General features: G+C 34.0%; 2 protein-coding genes across 3 annotated transcripts in view; one reads left to right on the forward strand and one right to left on the reverse strand.

The window, feature by feature from the left end:
- Positions 1-628: 628 nt before the first annotated feature.
- On the reverse strand, positions 629-15,160 carry LOC106057500 (sialate O-acetylesterase-like). 2 transcript variants are annotated; one of them, XM_056033618.1, is made up of 11 exons: positions 15,097-15,160; positions 13,871-14,035; positions 12,659-12,816; positions 9,607-9,834; positions 8,920-9,058; positions 8,556-8,757; positions 8,092-8,219; positions 7,158-7,294; positions 5,943-6,100; positions 3,242-3,428; positions 629-2,325 (listed from the first exon to the last, which is right to left on the reverse strand). In XM_056033618.1, exons 2-11 carry the CDS (start codon positions 13,995-13,997, stop codon positions 2,068-2,070), a joined length of 1,722 nt encoding a protein of 573 aa, XP_055889593.1. In that variant the 5' UTR covers positions 13,998-14,035; positions 15,097-15,160; the 3' UTR covers positions 629-2,067. The 2 variants fall into 2 exon arrangements, with proteins under 2 accessions (XP_055889593.1, XP_013070166.2); XM_013214712.2 differs by lacking the exon at positions 15,097-15,160 and adding an exon at positions 14,836-15,089.
- A 3,309-nt stretch (positions 15,161-18,469) lies between these two features.
- Positions 18,470-20,572, forward strand: part of LOC106057482 (ras-related and estrogen-regulated growth inhibitor-like) — a 34,782-nt gene continuing 32,679 nt past the window's right edge. Inside the window, exon 1 of the mRNA XM_056033715.1 lies at positions 18,470-18,640. The gene's annotated coding sequence lies outside the window, so the exon portion shown is untranslated. The remainder of the gene's footprint in view (positions 18,641-20,572) is intronic.

Here is a 20,572-nt window from a genome sequence, read left to right on the forward strand (position 1 = left end):
TTAAGCGCTTGGTACCTAAACTGAAGTCCTAGATTTGAATCCTGATGAAGACTGTGATTTTTAATTCTGGAATCTTTGGGCACCTCTGAGTCTGCCCAGCTAAATGGGTACCTAACATTAGTTGGGGAAAGTAAAGGTGGTTGGTCGTTGTACTGCCCACATGACACCCTGGATAACCATGGGACACAGAAGCAGATGACCTTTACATCATCTGCCCTATACATTTCAAAGTCTGAAAGTCTGTTTGCTTGACCAAGAAATAATTCTGGATGCACATGTCAAGTTGGTAGGCTTACTTGCTTCCACTGTATAAAAGAAGAGGGGGAAAAAACCTAGCTGATTTAAAAGATCTTGATGATGGTTCAAGTTAACCAAACAGAAAATTTTGCTGATTTTCAATATATTGAAATTATAAGCTAATAATACTAAATAAATCTACCAAGCATTATTATTTGATTTGAGTCAAAGAAGTTGTTTTAACCTGTATTCAAAATAATTCTCCTAGTTATCTAATATTTTTTACTAAACTGATTTAAATCATTTAAATGTCCAACTGTACACATTAAATGCAATATTTTCTTGTTCATAAATTAATTGTCAAAATCAACACACAAAAAAATGATTTACAATATCTATAAATTTATTGTACTGCAACAATTTAAATGGTACAATATTATACAAGCAACAAATAATAAACAACAAATTTTAAAAAATATATCAAATATTATCACATCACATCTGTAAAGTTCTAAATAAAAAGAGTTCAGATTAAACAATATTTTGTATTAAATTGAAAAAAAAAAAATTAAATTTGAAATTCTTATCATTCTGCATAATGCTTCCAAAAAAAAAAAAGATTCTGAAAGTAAATAAAAATATAAATTTGAAAGCATTACTGTTCATATCAGCACTATTAAAGGTGTGCAAATATTATGTGCATTGTAGTATTAAGGGTAAAAAGTGTTTTAAAAAAGGAAGTGATGACATAACCACAGTGGAGGGCTGACTGGTCGTGTGGTCTATGCTTTGGAGTGTTATCACAATGATCCAGAGTGTGCCTGCATTCATCCCCAGCCATCCTGCATGAAGTTTAAGCTGGGACTGTAATAATCTTCATTTGCTGAGACTGAAAATAATTTTCTTAACCTTGCACAAATCATTGTTTGACTCTATTTCTCTGATCAAACAATATCAGTTTGAAAAAAAAAATCCAATTGCCACTGATGATTCAGTACATTTAAGATGTTCAATTCTATTTCATTCTAAAAAAACTATATTCACAGAATAAATTTAAATTTACAAAAGACTGATAATTTCAATATTGCTTAATTATACATTTCATATAGTTATTTCTTTTAAAATACTTGGGAATGAAAAATTCTTAGGAAAATCTATGGTGCTATACAGGATGAAACAGGGGTGGAGGACACGCACTACCATGAGATATATCAATTGTATGAAGACCCACCAATAGTGACCGAAATAAACAAGAACAGACTACGTTGGGCAGGTCACCTTGAAAGAATGTCAGATAACAGAAGAGTGAAAATTGTATACAGGCAAAAACCAAAGGCAGACCCTGAATGTGATGGATTGATGATGTGGAGGCAGATCTGCAACAGCTTTGAGTTAGGGCGTGGAGGCAAAAGGCCCAGGAAGATCTGAATGGAAGGATGTGTTGAAGCAGGCCAGAGCCCGCCATGGGCTGTAGCACCATTTGGATGGATGGGATGGATTTCTTTTAATTAACAACTTTCTCAAAGTATATTTCTTATGTAACATTTTGTATTGGTATACATTTTCAAGACAGGAGAGAAAAATGTACAGTAACGGTGTGTAAAAAATTATAAAAATGTGTATATTAAACTTGAAATGGAATGTATTATAAAAATAAATCAATATCACATAATCCAAAATAAAACAAAAATACTTTTACATAAAAATAAAACAATGTCCCTTTAAAATGCTGAACTATGAGGGTTTTAAAACTTGCATATATTATCTGTAACTAGATCTAGTCAAATATAGAAATGTACTGATTCACTAGTTAAGTTGAAAATAAAAATTTTAGACATATGTTGGTCCTTCAAAAGTGAAATATGTTATATTTTGGTCAGTTTTAGCAAAAGCTACAAATGGTGGACCTGGTAAGTTGTTGATATTTTCATAGACCGAACATTTCTTGAAGGCACATGGTGATTCTCTCCAGGCATATCGAAGAGCTGACAACTTTTCTTCCTTGCCACAAACTTCATTAAATAAAATTAGATAGGACGTGTTGGTGTCGATAATTCTGGTCTCTGTCCATCGAGTACCACAAAGCAGCTGAAAATAATGGTGACATTGTTTATAATAAACATACATGTGTATAGTTCATTGATAAGTTTTACTTATCAAATTTAATACACTTCTTGCTAGTTTTTAGGAAACAAACTAATAATTTAATTATGAGAGCATTTAAGAAAAAAAAAGTAAAGTGTGAGTTATTATAATTAATTAAATTGTTAAAGCTATTTATACATGCAATTTAGGACTACTTTGGCTCAACTAACCTAGTTACATGATTTCAATTTCTGATTCTATTGGATGTGAAAAATCTAGTAAAATTTATTAATTTTTATTTATCAATTATTGGAAATTTGTATTTTTGGATTCCTTCTGTGCTTTTTAAATTTCTGAGTCTTATTCTGTTTATAGGAGAACAAAGGATTGACCTTAGGAAGAACAAACAAACAAATGAAACTCCCTCTCTACCCAGAAGAAATGATGAAAATGATGAAAATAATAGAGAGTAGAATAAATGAGAATTGGATCAGCTCACATCCCAATTACAAGAATAAGGATGCCTATTTTAAACTATCTTGACATGACCAACGCATAATTTTTCGACCCAGAACCGGACACAACAGAATGAGACAACATATGTTCCGGAAGCTAAAAGTCAGGACTAGCAAAACCTGCCCTTGTGGAGCATCACCAGAGAATGCTGACCAACTCCTTCAAAGCTGCTTAATATATATAGACAAGAGGCCCTAACAAGACTCTGGCCCCAAAACCCTCCTATAGAAGAAAAACTATACAATGAACTGCCTGATCTGGAAACCACTGATATAGGATTACTGATCTGAACCACAAACATGTAAAATTAGAACAAAGAAGAAGAAGCCTAAATCTGTTATAAATATGAAGAGACATTCAATCCAACAGGAGACAACTTGACAGTACTGGAGAGATGAGTTACCTCAAAGCCATCCCAGTTTCTGACATCCAAGCTCCAAGTCTTTCCGTAGTCCACAACCAGCCCCTGGGGAGACACATAGGCCAGGACAGGCAAAGGGCCCTGGTATAACTCTGATTTGCCATATGCCACAGCAAGACCACTTAAAGTTAATCTAGTGCCGACATCTAGCTTGTCTCTTGGATGAGTGCTGTAAAAAAAAAATATACATGCTCTAATGTAAAATTAAAATAACAATGAAAACACAAGTAACTATAATATGAGTTTAACAAAATAATGTCAGTTAATCTTTCACTACTATTTCTGGTTTAGAAAGTTGTGTGTTTAATCAAGATCATTTGCTACAGAAGGCCTCAACACTGACCTACAATGTCGCAACATATGGGCAGCCCACAGGTTAGGATATTGCAGGTCAGTGTTCAGGCCTTCTAGGATGATTGGTCTCAGTTTAATTCCTCAGCAAAGATGAACTCTTCTTTTTGTATAAAAGTTTAAATAACTACAAGGAAACTTTCTATCCCTTTGTTCCCCATTAGTTCTCCATAAACTACACTTTCTATGGCAATAGTAGTTATTGGGTTAAAGGCAAAATACAAAGTGAGCTCTTTTAGTTGACAATTTCCTATAATAAAAAAAAAGTAGCTGAATGAAAAGTAGAAAGATAAAAACAAGAAAGTTGAAAATGTTAATTTAGACGACCAATAGAAAACTCTGTGTAATTATAAAGATTCTAACTTGTAATAATCTTCAACTTAAACAATTAAAGTGAAACAAAACTTAAAACATTATATAGATAAGGGGTGCACAGGAAATTTAAACAAGCAAAATAAAAGAGAAATACTTTTTTTGCATTAATGATTTTGAATCAATCATGTAATTTATTTTGAGTAGATCAAGACTAACAATAATAAATTTGTTCGTTTGCAAATATTTTTATTTGATATTTTTGTCTAAATACAACTTTCATGCTTATTGCATCTCAGTGGACACAAGTCCAATCACTTTTGTGGATCAGTTGGGGAGGTGAGGTATCTGGGAGAAGGTTTCTGTGCTGCTTTTTCAAAAATATTTTTTTTTAAGTAAATGAAAAATTGCTTGAGTCTGAATTAGAACGTGCCTCCGAGATGGAAGGCTGTGACCTAACGAGGAATCATGTTGAAAAGTGACGAGCCCCCATGTGACCTAAAGAGGATTCATGTTGAAAAGTGACGAGCCCCCATGTGACCTAAAGAGGATTCATGAACCAATATGAGTTCACATTACCTAGTAGCGGGTATAGCTAAAAATATTCAATTAGAATTATAGCTAGACTTAGGTATTTTAGATCAACAGATCAGTGTTAAAAGTGTGCTGGCACGTTCGTCCAGAGGTGTACTGGTCCCTTCTTGTACTGCCTAGGTTATTAAGTATAACCTCCAGGTATACAATTCAACTAATGTATGCAACAAAAGACTTTACAAAGTCGCAGGTAAACATATTTACATGGTTTATTTACATGAATAAAATAAAGGTGTAAATACATGGCCATTAACTCACAGGCCGACACAACAAAAAGTAAACAAAAGATACTCAAAAATAATATGGCACACAGCCCTAGTCATATGTTACATTATCGTCACATTCTGGTTATCAAAAATACAGGTCACAGGCCTCAGGTCAACACATGACCACTTTTGACCACTGGGTTACAAACTTCCGGCTTACACAGCCAACTGAAGGTCACAGGCCTCAGGTCGAAACACAACCACTTTTGGCTACACTATGGTTACAGGCTTCAGGCTTACACTAGCCACTTTTAGCCAAAAAAAAAACAAAATGGTCATGATGAACTATAGGCTTCAGGGAAACCTATGAGCCTACAAGCTTCATAGAATCCCACCTATAGCCATCCGTTTGGTAAAGCCCATCTGATGATTCAATACAGGTTGAATCCCTCGGAGACAAGGCTATAAAAATATGTAAAGTCCATCTGATGATTCAATACAGGTTGAATCCCTCAGAAAAAGGTTACAAAAATATGTCACGTTTGGGAGTACCCCAGGATGCAGAACATCAGGGTAAAAAAATATACTGCCTGGAAATCATTTGGGGCTATATCTATTAATAAATACATTATATAAAATACAATAATACTAAAGACATACTTAGCCCAAAGATCTCCAGAGCAGGGCACACTTCTCCGAGTACCCCATGACACACGACCACTAACAGAAAAAATACTATACACAACACAGGTCAAGTGGTCAAGTTGGTAACTCAGGAGCAAGTGGCAACTAAACACAGTTTGCAAGGCCTTTTATAAACTACATAAGGGGAATCACTCCTAACTATACAAGTAATCAAAAATAGTTATTTCCCCATTATGTCACAAAGGCCATCAAAGTACTTAGAAGTTTTTTTATCTTTTGTTAGTTTAAAAATTGTTATGAGCTTTAATGAATTCTCTACACAAGGCATATCTCCCCAAGCTTAGTAGACAGTACTGTCTTGATATAAAATAAACAAAATTAATCAATAACGACTAAAAGATCAATAACTTGTTAATTTTTTAAATTGATTCCTGTGTTGTTATCAACGATGAATATTTGTGCAAAGTTTCACCTTGCTCTGGGAATGGAAGTAGGAGAAAAAAATGTGTACAAGATTCCACCCAGGCATTAGACAGATAAAAGTTGATAAAAGCTTTGTAAAAATAATTACTTACTAGCCATATGGTGATATAAAATCTGGCAAATCCATTGCCACAGCCATAAATACATTGGGCATATCTGGGTTTGGAACATATCCTCTATCAGCAGTCTGATGCCAACGAATGTCAGGGAATCCAACAGATATGGATGGATCTGCTGCTTTAGCTGACAACTAAATCATTTTATACAAATAAAACATGATTAACTTATTAATGTAAATATATTGACAATTTTAATTCAGAAGACAGATATGCATAACCAACTTTTTTTTTATTTCGACTCATTTGTTTTTTTCTAGTTTGATAAATACATATGATAAATAGAGATGATAAATACAGATGTTCTTAACAAAGGATCACTGTGTAGTTGACATATCCAGGTCGTAATGTAGCCAATAATTTAAAATGTGCATTAGTTTTCCTGGCAAAGTCAAGCAACTCATTGCATGATTATTTATTACTTGGATAAAAAAGTGTTTTTTTTAATTCGAAATGAGCTTCTATTTTTGAGACTTTCTGCCATGGGTATTTATAAGGTTATGCCTAAGTTTTTGTACAATGTCAATTATTGTGTAGAGTTGTATATTTAGATATCACATTATTTCATAATCTTTTCTGAAGTATTTCTAAACCTAATTATGTTACTGTAACTGCAGGAATAAACAACTGAGTTTCACTTTTTTTTTTATTGCATTTTTTAAAAGGATTTTACTATTAGTTACTAACAGGTGTTACTGCTGGTGTTACTATTGGTGTTACAGCAGGTGTTACTACTGGTTTTACTACTGGTGCTACTATTGGTGTTACTACTGGTGATACAGATGGTATTTTTTTGATACTTTTGGATTTTTTGACACATTGGCACAATTTAGGCCATGTTGTGCCCTCAGCAGGTGTTACTACTGATGTTACAGCTGGTGTTACTACTGGTGTTACTGCTGGTATTACTACTGGTGTTACTATTGTTAACTCTGAATATACCGGTACCATTTTGATAATTACTTATTATAAATATGAGACTGCAATTTTTTTTTTCTTTGTTTGGGGTTGAAGAATATCAAAAAGAGCATGTACACTTTTATACTGGGTGTAAGATTCAATAGCATTTGAATTTTAAATTTTAATTAGATCTGTACAGTTTTTTGGCTTTTTTTTTCTGAAAAGCAGGCCACTTTCATCAATAATGAAATGAATGGACACAGAAATTTAATAGAACTAAGTTTTGCCAACCTGAACAAAACCAAATGGGAAATCTGCTCTAGTTTGTCCATGGGAAGCTTTGTTAAAGTTGTACCTCCAATCTTTGATCAGTTCTGGGAATGTACAGTTATACTTGTCTCTTGGAGGGCCATATGCATCTGACTCACCTGGGAACATGACAAATCATTACAGACAATTTGTTCACTGACATGACAGTTCATTCACCTGACAATTAACTCACCCACAACTGGTTCACAGACAACTTGTTCATCAACAACTGGTTCACTGACAATTGGTTCACAACAAATGATTCACATTACTAATGACCCACTGACAATAGTTTACCAACAAATATAGGTAGTAATATGTTCTTAATATTCTCATCACAGAACTTTGTTGCTATTCTTTTCAAAAAAATGTTTATTGGAAGCTAGGTACCAAATTACCTAACCACAAAAAACATATTACCTATTGGTATTATGTTTCAATAAATGGCACAATAAGTTTTTAAAATCTACAAAATACTCATTCAAAAACAGTTTTAATCTCATAACAGGTACACATGTATTAGAAAGTATTTCTTACAATCATACATTACAGAACATTTTATTGTCTAGTAATGAGGAAAAAAAAATTTAGGAAAATATATCAACCAATACTTGCAGTAAGTAAGGTGCCCCTTTCAGACATTGCAGATGAGATTAAGGTCATCTGTTTCTTTGGCCAACAGTTAACAAGCAGGGTGTCATGTGGTCAGCACAACAACCAACCGCCTTTACTTTCCCCAACTGTCAGATACCCATTAGAGTTGGGTGAACTCAGGGGTCCCTAAAAAATCACAAAATTCAAAATCCAGTCTTTAGCAAGATTTGAACCCAAGACCCCAGATTTTGAAGCAGATTACTTAACCACTCAGCCACTGCAACTCCCAAATGCAAATATAAAAAAAAAAAGTCAAACTCACCTTGATACCAAAGCACACCATAAATAGTCATACCAAGAAGTGGGTGTATCATGGCATTCCACAAAACTGAGTTGGCATCAGGGTCTATACGGTTCTGTACAAAATGCTTAGGCTGATCATCTGTCCAACTTTAAATTTAGAGAGATTTTTTTTCATTCTTTCAACTAATATTTTATTTTTTAAAGGAAAAAAATACATTACATTGTAAAAAGTTGTCATTGACCCTAACGCCTAGCAAAAAAATTATCTACTACATTTACATAAGATGCAGAATAAAGTTTGTAAGCATTCAAAAACATTTCAAACTTATTATCATATTATATATATAATTATAATGAAAGATGACAAAAACAGCTTCTAGCTGCCAAATATTTGTACCATGTGTAACAGTTCTTTCCAGATATAAAATAAATATTAAGACGCCATTTCTTTTAATGATGAAAATATATATAAGATGCACATACTTTACATTAGGCTTTTGTGAAAATTTGTTTCCTAAATTTCCACATGCAGCAAGAGCTTCAGGAGATGACCAAGCTTCAGCATGTGTCCCTCCATAATCACTGGCAACTAATCCTATAGGATAACCGAGTGCCTTATGAATATTTTTACCAAACAGCCAACACACAGCTGAAAAATGTGTATTGGGAAGACCACCAATAGTGCCTGACAGAAAAAAATGTATTAATATTCAAGCAAAGCAAATAATTCTAAGTTCTTGAAAGTTTTAAAATTTATCTTTTTGTCTTTTAGTCATAAACAAATTTTTTTTTCTTATGAAACCACCCCAAAAAAATTAATTTATGGAGGTCTTGACCATTAACCTACTTCTATTTGGAAGAGTCCAGTTTTCCTCAATTTTAATCAGGTCATCGAGAGGTGTTTCAGAAGCATTCCAGTTAACTGTCATAAGACGAATGTTTGGATAGAATTTCGCCTCAGCCATTTCTTTTTCTGCATCAAACATCTAATACAAACAAAATTTATAAAAAAAAAACATTAGGAAGGAAGAACTGGAACAAAAACATTTTTTTTAGATAATTGTTTTCCTAGCTGTTTATTGTCAAAGAGAATTTTTTTTAAAGTCTTAATTAGCTGACTAGGTGATGTGCATCGACAAGACTACCGCAGCATATGGTATGCAAATAAATGCCAAAAATAAAAATTATGACCAATAGCCAACAGGGCTTTAATAGGGAGGGGCATCAGTATTGGAGGTGAAAAGCTGACTAGTGTTAGCAGCTTCAAATACCTCGGAGCTATTGTCTCAGATGAGAAAGCGATGGGAGGACAACATAAAAGAATGGACGGGCATGCCATTGAATGAATTTCTAACTAAATCTAAGGACAGAGAGGAATGGAGAAGGAGGGTTGACAAATCTTGTGTGGTGCCCCAACGGTCCAGCAGACTAAGGGATACGTAAAGGTAAAATTAAAAAGTAATAATATAAAAAAAAGCCTAAAAATATATAATTTTGTTGTGTCTTCTACATGGTATTAAAACTACTTCCAAACCTGAATAACTGTGAACTGCATGTTGGATTGACCAGAACAGATCCAAACATCACCAAAGAGAATATCTTCTAAGGCTAGAGTGCCAACTTCTGATATTGCATAAATGTCCACGGCAGTATTTCCGGGGAACGAATCTAGGATGAAGTTCCAGACACCAGTTCCATTTGCTGAGCCTGGTTGGACAATAGTGTTGTAGTAGTGGGTGATCAGTGTTGGATACACCACAACCTAAGTGTACAAAAAGGAATTTTAAGTTACCAAGTCAACTTTTTAGTCAAACCCTTATTTTACACTACTACAGTTCTCCTTTCAGCCATATAAACTAGCAAACCATTCTGGAGAGTATACTTAATGACAGCAAATTAAGAACAGAATTGCACAGATAGTTTGTTGCTCTCCTGTGTACACTCCATTGGTTTTCTGTAAGTACAAGAATCAACTATAAGGTGGACACACTTTGACATCAATCCATATACAACAATGATGCCCAAAATACAGCCCATGGCCAGATCAATTTGACCCATGGGCCAGATCAATCTGGCACAAACGTCGGTACAAAGTATACAGAATTCCTCCCCACCCCCCATAAAAAATGTATCTATACTATGTTAGGGTCTCAATTTTTCTCAGATGAAATGGCAACATGGCCTTTAACACTATGATGTAAAATCCACCAGGAAAAGTGAACAGATCTTTACTTTTATGGAACATGATAATAAGTCAACATATTTGTTTTATAAGGAAAGTGTGACTGTTAAAAAAAAAAGCAATTTATATAGACGTCATTAAGAAAACAATATGTCGGTGGTCAAGCTAGCTAGCTATAATATTGCTCCCATTTTAAGTAGAGCATTGAAGCCATTTTTTTATGCGTAATAAAAAAAAATGAATTTAAAATATCTCATTAATTAATGTAAGTACTAGATCCACAAGTTTCTCGTGAAATTAGTTTGTAATCGATTTAATTTAATTTTTGTAATTTGGAAATGTGGCCCATGACATGAATGTCAGAAATTAAAATGGCCCATAGGTTGAATTAAGTGGGGCATCACTGATCTACAACATCTAAGTACCTTAGTAAACTGATTACTCCATATGTTGCTTGAAGAGCCCTACTCTCCATGGATCTTTCTTGTTGTATTGCATTACCATTCAAAAGGTAAGGTTCACAGGCTTTTTTAGTAGGTGGACCAAAGGTTTGGACATTGCTCCCCATTATGCTCATATGAGCACATACAAGAAAAACAAAGACCTAATTGTTCAAACGTATTTAAATTAGTCTGCCATTTTAATTCTCATTTTTGTTTGTTATGTTCTAATAGCACCTTTTGCCTACATTGTGTTTCTAGAACTGAATGTCACGTAAACTGATAATAGATTTCAGAAAGAAAAAACAAATGATACACCAACTGCAGATAAAGACCACATCGGTACAACAGGTGAAGTCATATAAATATCTAGGCATCATCATTGATAACAAGCTTTCATGGGAAGACCACCTTAAAACTGACAAAGAAAACAGCCCAGCGGCTATTTTTCCCTATTCAAACAATAGCTTTTAACAAAATAAGAAGATCCTAGATAGGTTTTATAGTGTGACTATGTAAAATCTGCTAACATATGGAATAACTTGTTGGCAAGGCAATGCTTCAACTAAACTGTTGTGCCGCTAAGACGACATAATTAAAACAGCATCTAAAATCACACGCACAACACTACCATATTTAAAGGAACTTTTTGAACAAAAATGTCTCTGAAAAATCTTTGAAGACAACAGCAAGCCACTCCATCATTACTACATCAAGTCGTTGCAAAGTGGGCGACTTCTTTCTTTCAAGACTAAAACCGAGCAGTAAAAAAACTTGCTTGTTCCTTACTCAGTCAGACTATATCAATGCCACTTGTTGATCAGGAAACATGAAAAGGACCAAGATATCTGTGTGCAGTCGCTCATTGAACTCTTTATGTTGTGTCTGTTCTATGTATGTGAATGTTTCTGTTTGTTGTTTTTGTATGAGAAAAGAGTAATCACACAAAATTTCCATAAGGATCAATAAAGCAGTCTTAGTCTTAACATAGTCATATTAAATCCTAAATGATATTGTTCTTAATGTGGTTTAATTAACCAGAATCTACTGTCTCTTATTCTAATATATAGAAGAAAACAGACAAAAGAAAGTGAATAGCCATTAGAAAAATGACTAAAAAAATCTATAAAATCTTTTGAAAGTGCGAGTCAGAAGCCAACCACTTTTAACAACAGCAAATCTAACAATTTAATTGTTTGACAATTATTTAGACTTCAGAGAAGTCAACAACTTTTATGTAAGATATGCTACTTTGTCTTAAATTCTAACTGGCTCTCAGTAGCCAAGAAAGTAACTGGCTGGAACATTCATTAATTATTTCCCATAAAAGAATGTGGCTGAAAAAGTGACTTCAAGATTTACCATGACAGACGGATCAAGACGGATTCCCATTCTTCATGGACATTTTATTAGAAATTCAACAGAATTTCTTTAGTTGAAACAAAAATTTGATATGGTCTGTCTATACTTTCAAACAAAAATAATTTACAGCAATAAAAAATACATTTTTTTGTCGATCTATGGTTGTGTGGTCAATACTAAAGACCATTAACACAATGGTTCCTCCCCACCTTCATACCTATCAATCTATAGGGCAGATGATATAAAGGTCATGTGTTTCTGTGGCCCATGTTTAAAAAGGGTATCATGTAGCCAGAACAATGGCTAACTGCCTTTACTTTTCCACTACTAATGTCAGGTACCCATTAGAGCTGGGTAGACATCAAAGGCGCCCGAAAGATCTAGAAAATTATGTTTTTACCAGGATTCAAGCCCAAGACCCCTCGGTTCTGAAGCCAAGTGCTTTACCACTCAGTTACCATGCCTCCTTGAGATGTACTCAAAAGTAAAGAATAAAATAATAAATTTTGTTAATGAACATCCATAGGTTAGAAAATGATTTCAATAACCAGCATTAAAAACCATTTAAAATACCATCATTGTAGAACTAATTGTACTCTTACTTGCAATTCTACTATTTTTCCTATTTCAGAAGAAAAACCATAAACATTGGCTCTCTGTGGAGACTGTTGAAGTACCATATGACTTTGAAAATGTTTAGCAAAAGCAAATATTGGTTCAGATTTTGGCATCTCACTTCTGATAAGTTTGCTGAGCAAATCTATTGCAGAGAAAAATTTGACATCTCAGACAAAGCAATTTTGGTTAAGCGGAATAGTAATTTACACACACAAACAAACAGGTCTGTTGCAGTCTTGTACACTAAGTAAATTAAGTTAATGATAATTAATAATACATAAAATAAAAGTTATATATAAATATAAATTGATATTATGTAATAAGGAAGTTATTGTAAACAATTAATGGACAAAGCCATGAGTCATGAGTATCAATCATTAAGGTCTGAGGGAGTTTTTTTCCTCTATGAAGCGCAAAGTTGAATTGTTTGTGTTTTTTTGGTTTGATTTATGTTGTTCATTTTGTTTTCATTTTTTCATCTACCTAAACAATATTCAGATTGCTAAACATTCTCATACACTTAAGTCCTTACTATTCAATCTCCTGTTCAGTGTCCAGTGTCTGATTTGGAAGAAAGAGTATTAATCCTGTTTCTGGTAACTTGTTACTCTTAAGGTTTAGGCTACACAATTGTCTTGTGGTCACATCATAACTTCTATTTATGTAGACTATTTTTTCAAGGTACACTAGCCCTTTGTATCCTTATAAAGACCAAGTATTAAAAATGAACCCCCATGATGGTCCTGTGTTGTTGGTATGACAAGTTTGGGAACCACTGCTGAGTGTAAGCTACTTCATGTGAGCGCAACCGTAGATCAACCAATGCTAATTTTTTTTTTTAGATTAACTAATTTATTGGTCAATGTAAAGGTGAATGAGTTAGTCATTACAAGCAGGAGTGACATCCCCTGTACAAAGTCATTTTGTAATTACTCATGCACAACTCAACACTTTGATCCTGTAAGTTGCTTAGTTATTTCATCATACTGTCTAAGGGATAGTTGTCGAGAACCCAAGCAACCAACTGCTTGAATGCATGCCTGACAGCATCAAAGTACAATTAATAGATTTTTCTTTAGTTACTTTTACTTACTGTTAAAGATAAAGATTACACTTAACAGTATTTCTAAATTTCTAGATAACATTTAGGCCTATCAAATCAAGCTCGTTTATTTACATACTAAAAATGCCAATACCTTTTTCTATTTTTGCCTCCCTTTTATATACATATTGTGCTTCGGCAACTATAATTTCTATGGGCCAAATCATTGAGCATGCAAGTATTGAAAGCAATTTTAAGATCTCCAGCAATAACAAGGCCATTTCATTGGTAGAGTAGAATCTATAGCTTTTATCTGGATCTAGATTTAAGATATATAGAAATGGTTAAATATATAATAATAGATATATTATAAATATATATTTTTTGAAATTAATTAAATATTAGTAATCTCTCTCTCTATATATATATATAGTGCTTTTTGTTTGTAAAAAAAAAATAGGTGCGGTACTCAGTGATGGATTTCCTAACTTTTACTACTAATAAATTAATAATAAATGTTAGAATACAAGAAAAGTAATAATTTTTTCCCACATTGAAAAAGGTGCTGGTACGCCATATGGGTGCGTACCGTCACAAAAAAAGCACTCTGCACTGTATTATTGTATAGGCCTTATGTATAGGCCCTATAGTGCCATAGTCTAAGTCTATGATCTAGATCTAATATGATGTAATTTCATGTAATAATTAATAATAATAATAATAATTACATTAAACATAATTTAATATAATTTAAAAAAAAACAAATTTTTAACTACTAGATCTAGTTTTAGATTATAAATTATAATTCTAGTTTTATATTTAATAATTTAATTATTATTAATAATATTTAATATAATTTAACTTAGAGACTTCACTTAGTCTTAAGATTTATCTTATTTAGAAGACAGAATTAGTCAGAATTATTTTTTAAATTTAGACCTAAAAATCTAATCTCTATGAACTATCTATATTATAGATAATAGTATATTCTATACTCAGTCTATCGGGGAAGAGTTTGCATTATTTAATTATTTGCAAGTTAAATTCTTAAATGCTAGGCAAGCCAATTTCAATTTGAATTTCAATTTGGTGTGTATTATTTAGACTCAATCTATCTACCTGGCCTGAACTCGTCTCTATTGACAAGTATTTTAGTATTGACTCTATTGTCTCTATTACTCTATTCTCTATCTTGGCTTAAAAAGGCACTTAAGTTTAAGCCTAAGGCTAATAATGCTATTAATAGTATTAATCTAGACTAGGCTGCTAGATTCTATTTCTCTAGTTGTTGATATGCTTCGGATGTATTAGACTAGAATCCACCGATCCAGACTAGATCATTAATATAGTTCCATGACTATTCTAGATCTAGATCTTTACCTGTCTAGATCTAGATCTCAGTTCAGTGTGTGAGTTCAGTGTTTTTGGAGTAATATCCCTTGTAACCATTGTTTATAATCACAGACCTATATATAGATCTAGTTCTAAATCTAACACACGTATAAATAAAATCCAGTATATATAGGTCTGTGTTTCCAACTAAATGATAAAAATTACTTTGTGCTACGACAATCGACTATTCTATATTATACAACTGTTGAAAAAGATATTCAGACCTAGATTTCTATATAGATATAGATTTATCTAGTAAAATCTAAGAAATTCGATCTTGCAGTACTAAAAAAAAGTTTGTTCAAGTAAGAGACACAAAAGTATGTCTGTTGTTTTATGTTGCAGTCAACGAAGTAGGCCTACAAGGACGTTATTACCAAAATTTCAAAAAATTATTTTGTTTTGTAGATCTAGATCTATGTAAGAGAAGTGTTTCATTTTCAAAAAAGACCCATTTTAAAATGTATACCGTTTTCGCGAAAAGCGTCTGAAGACAATATCGACTCAATTTTTTTGTCAAGCAATTTTCTAGACACACGGATCTCATAGTCTACAATTTAAGCTACATGTAGTGCGATGGAGAATCGATAGGGAAAAAAACGTAAAAAATAAAAACAAAGCTTTCTCTCTAAGGGGAGAACCGCTAATTACTGCCATTTATCTCAAGTTATACGGTTTAAACCCCTTTTCTATGTTATAAAACAAAATTAAATAATTACTAATAATTGAGTAGCTAATAAATGATTTTTTTTTTATCGATTCGTGTATCTTCATCGACTATCTGAATAATTAAGCCTATAGAAAATTTCATCTTAATCCAAGAATGGAAAGTGGGAGACAAAAACGTGACAAACGTCATAATTGGAATAAATCCATATATACATCCAAATCTCTTATTAGGCAGCTTTTATTCCCCTTATTTCGATATCAAACTTAATAGTTAATTTACCAATAATTAATTAACTATTTGGTTAACCGTTTCATTGATTCATGTTTTGTCAGGTACAATGAACAACTGTGCAATGTTTCAACTTGATCCGAGAATGGGAAATGGGCAAAAAAAAAACATGTCCAAGCCTTTTTACCACACAAACAGAGTGAGTTGATATAAGCTTTGTAATACATGATTTAGTGAATGAAAAACTGAATCATCAATATGCCTACTAAAGCACTGCCTTCATTTCCGAAGATGAAAAACTTAAGAATGATTTATGCCTAGTCGTGTGGTATGCGCAATGAACTAAAAATAAAAATTATCAGCCAGAGGATTCGGTCCCGAATATCGTCATCTAGATTAGTGTATTTCTGATAATTGCCGTAAGCGCTGCTATATGTGGGCGAAGTCTTTCCAAATTAACGTTCCCCAGGAATTGATTGCGCTCAACCATAACAAACTTACGATGAATGATTTTGGAAATTGTGTCCATTACACAAGAGCCGGTGGAAAAATGGATTTCTATAAAATTATTCATAGTTTTGCCTGCCAGAAAAAACAAAAACATTTAAGATTCATTTATAGCATCTTTTGGTAAACTTTATTTCTTCACATGGCTTATTAGCCAAGGAATGAATAACAATGAACACAGATTATTTTAGAAAAAAAAAACGTCTTTCGTTCCTTTTTTTTGGAGAGCATCATAAAAAGCTTCCTCACCGAGCAGCATATACCCTAACTACGCCACTGTTTAAACCGCATATTTATTTTTTTTTATTTTAGGGGATTTATAAGAAACACATGTGTAGCAAGGTTTCATTAATTAAAAAACAAATCAATTACAGATACAAATGAGGACTAACTGATTTGTTCATTCTGTCTAAACTATGCTGTTCATCGTGGGTGGGTGATTGCGCCATGGCCAGATAGTTCCAACGCCTGGAAGATGAATGTAGGCCCACGACATCACAGCGGTTACCAAGTGGAAACGCTTATGAATAAGGTAAGGGGTCAACAAACATGGCGTCTCCCCCTTTTCAGTGGTGTACCGAGGGCAACTGCCTCGGGCGCCGGAGTGGGGAGAGGAACCAAAAACTGGGTATCATATATTTTATTACAACTCACTATGTCTGAAATAATTGTGCGAAATTTCAACTTGATCCGGTGATTCGGTGTGGGAGAAATAACATGTACAAACTTTTGACAAGACAGACAGAGTGAGTTGATATAAGCTTTGTAAAAACAGGATCACAATGACAATGTGACATCACGATGTCCTTCTGACCATTGATGTACGGCCGAGACTGTCAAAGTAGGCCTGAACACAGACCTGTAACGTGGCAACCTGTGGTAAAGTCACGGGTCTGACGTATAGACCTCTGACGTGACGTGACATCACGATGTCCTTCTGACCATTGTTGTACGGCCGAGACTGTCATAGTAGGTCTGAACACAGACCTGTGACGTGGCAACCTTTGGTAACGTCACGGGTCTGACGTATAGACCTCTGACGTGACAACGAGCTATTGGTCTTCATTGACTACAAGTTTCCCCGTCACATGTCTGTGATCTGGCCTACTACGCGACTGGTCTCAGTACGACCATAGATCCACAGGTCTCGCAAAGATCTTTACTGCAGTGAACAGTTTCAGGGAGAAAGAAGGATACGCAAAAAAAGACAACACGAAAGATTGGAAAAAACCTGTCAATGAAAGAGAAACTAATCCTGGCAAAAGGCAGAGAAATAAGGAGAGAGGTGGTCAAAGGATCGTGTGTGTTGACCAAGAAGCAGGTGAAGGTGAATATCTGTTTTATGAAACACCACCATACAATGTATAGCTTAAAACAGAAATACGTATAAGGAAAAAAAAAAACACCGCCGGTGCACTTAGAAAGATTTACGAAAATAAAAAGTTCACCAACTAAAATAGAACAAGTTCAAACTATGGAGAAAAAGTACAAAAAAGATTGGCGGAAGATGAGAGCATTTTAGTTTAAAATAGATACCATTAAAATGCTAATGATCTTAAAGAAGGTTTTCGTTTTCTTGAGTAATTAAAATCTGAAAAGTAATTATCACTTTTGACATTGATCTGAAATTGTCATGTCAGCTGTCCATTGACTTTTATTTTCCCATCAAAACCAATTAACATTGTTTGCATACTTTTACATTTTTATTCTTTGTTCCCATAGACCCTTTTTTTTTAAACCCACCTCACCCTAACAGAAGCAGACGCCAATGTTTTTTTGCCTTAGAGTTATCGTTCTTGTGCCTACCCATGATGTAAAGGTAGCACTATTTTGTGTGTGTGTGTGTGTGTGTTCCCGGGGCATTAGTTGGGCTGCTATGTCAATTTGTTCGGGCGTGCATGGGTGTAAGGAAACGGGTGGGGATGGGGAAAAATGGGTAGTTGGTTGGGGGGGGGGAAGAAGAAAGGAGAAGAAACGTACACTTAACTCACTAGGTGAGCGCTGATCCTGACAGAAGACTCACTTCCATTGATCACAATTAGTGCTCTCTTCTCTCTTTCGGAATTTGGTATTAGCACTGTTTCATGCTTTCTGTCTCACGGATTAGAGGATATATTTTTCTTTCAGGTAAACAAAAAATTAATTCGAATGAGTTCTCTTCTTTTCTATGCATGGGGAGTGAAACTGTAAAAATAAAAATAAAAAAAAAAACGCTTATGTTATTGTTTATTTTTTGTTTTTGAAGAATATTTTGTTACGATTTTTATACTGTACTAGTCTACAAATGTAGAATGTCATATTATTACTCAGATTTTTATATTTGACTACCGGTACTTTATAATATAGATTTGTGTATTGTTGGAACGTTCATGTTTTTAATAAATATAAAAGAGGACTCCGGCGCTCCGACACCACTGCTGTGGTGTAGCTTCTAGTTTATGCGTTATAAAAATATAAATATGAGTCCAAGCAGAAACCAACTAATTTTAACACATCGGTTAAAGAAAAAATCTTACGAGAATTAGAAAGCAGCAGCACATTGTTCTAGTGATAATCTCATTAACTTATAGAAGTTATTCTAGCCAAGTGATAACATATAATTTACAGGTGGGCATTGTTCTTGCCTAGGGAAGATCTCATTAACAGCTGGACATTGTTCTACACTCATTAACGGCTGGAAGTAGTTTTCGATACGTGATACCTTTATTAAAAACTGGACATTTGTCACAGATGATCAGATGCCTCATATAAACTGTTACATGTGAGTGTTCTGTGCCTCATACTGCTATTGTATGGTGTCCAACAGTACTAATGATTTAGTCATAGTACTCATGATGTGTTGTGATGTAGAACAGTACTAATGATTTAGTCTGTCATAGTACTCATGATGTGGTGTGGTGTCTAATAGTATGGTGTCTCACAGTAATCATGATGTGGTGTCTTGTATCTTACAGGATGTGGTTTTCTCAGTATTCATGATGTGATGTCATACAGTACTCATGATGAGGTGTCATATAAGTAACATGTGGTGTCAATCACTACTCATGCTGAGGTGTCTCACATTACTTATGATGCGGTCTCTTACATATTACATCATGTTATGTTCCTTGTATTCATGATGTGGTGTCTCAAAGTCCTCATGATATGGTTCCTTACATGTCACATTATATGGTGTCTGACAGTATCCATGATCTGGTGTCTTACAGTACTCATGATGAAATATCACACATGTTGCATCATATATCTCTCAGTATTCCTGATGTGATGTCTCACTGTACTCATTGTGTGGTGTCTTACACGTTACATGACGTTGTGTCTCCCACAACTCGCGATGTCGTGTCTCGTGCTTCTCACAACGTGGTGTCCGAAAATTCAAACCGAATGTTTTGTTCACGCATCCTTATAAAAACAGAATTGCGTTAGATATACTTATACTTTAAAACAGGGTTTGCACCTTTGACAGCTACCTTGATGCTCAAGTGATGGCGTACCTATTCTCGTTTACCCGTGTTGCTGCCTGTAACAATATACCTGTGTTATTACGTATAACAACTGCATGCACAATCAGTAGTACCTGCCAAGAAGAGAAAAAAAACTTAGACTGAACAAGGAACGAAACAATTACAAGATGAAAACAAAAATTACAAGCCAATATTTGTCAAAATGTGGAATCTAAATGTTCTATGTAAAGTTATGTTTGGATCTTAGAAATTGAATGGTCTGATTTATAGAAATTCTAGGGTTACAAAAGCTTTAGGTTCTAAAACTTCTTGGTAGCCCTAAGTTTAGGTTCTAAAACTTCTTGAGAGTCCAAAGTTTAGGGTCTAAAACTTCTTGGGAGTCCTAAATTTAGGTTCTAATAGTTCAAGGATGCCCTAGTTTAGGGTCCTAGGGGTTCTAGGATGTCCTAATGTTAAGCTATAGAAGTTTTAAGATGACTAAAGTTCAATCCTCTTGAATACGAAGATATTTTCTTCTTTGAGACGTGGCTTGATGTTTACTAAATCAGTGTTAGGCTTTCTTTACAAAGTGTATGTTAGCAGCCAACTGTGTGGTGTA

The sequence above is a fragment of the Biomphalaria glabrata genome, chromosome 6, assembly GCF_947242115.1.
Source record: "Biomphalaria glabrata chromosome 6, xgBioGlab47.1, whole genome shotgun sequence".
NCBI lineage: Eukaryota > Metazoa > Mollusca > Gastropoda > Planorbidae > Biomphalaria > Biomphalaria glabrata.

Excerpts from the sequence above, each read along its gene's own strand:
- LOC106057500 (XM_056033618.1), bottom strand. The coding sequence starts at position 13,997 with ATGGCCTTGTTATTGCTGGAGATCTTAAAATTGCTTTCAATACTTGCA. Across the intron at positions 8,220-8,555 it reads TCACAAAAGCCTAATGTAAA|TTGGACAGATGATCAGCCTA; the intron begins GTATGTGCATCT and ends CTAAATTTAAAG. Across the intron at positions 6,101-7,157 it reads TCCCATTTGGTTTTGTTCAG|TTGTCAGCTAAAGCAGCAGA; the intron begins GTTGGCAAAACT and ends AAAATGATTTAG.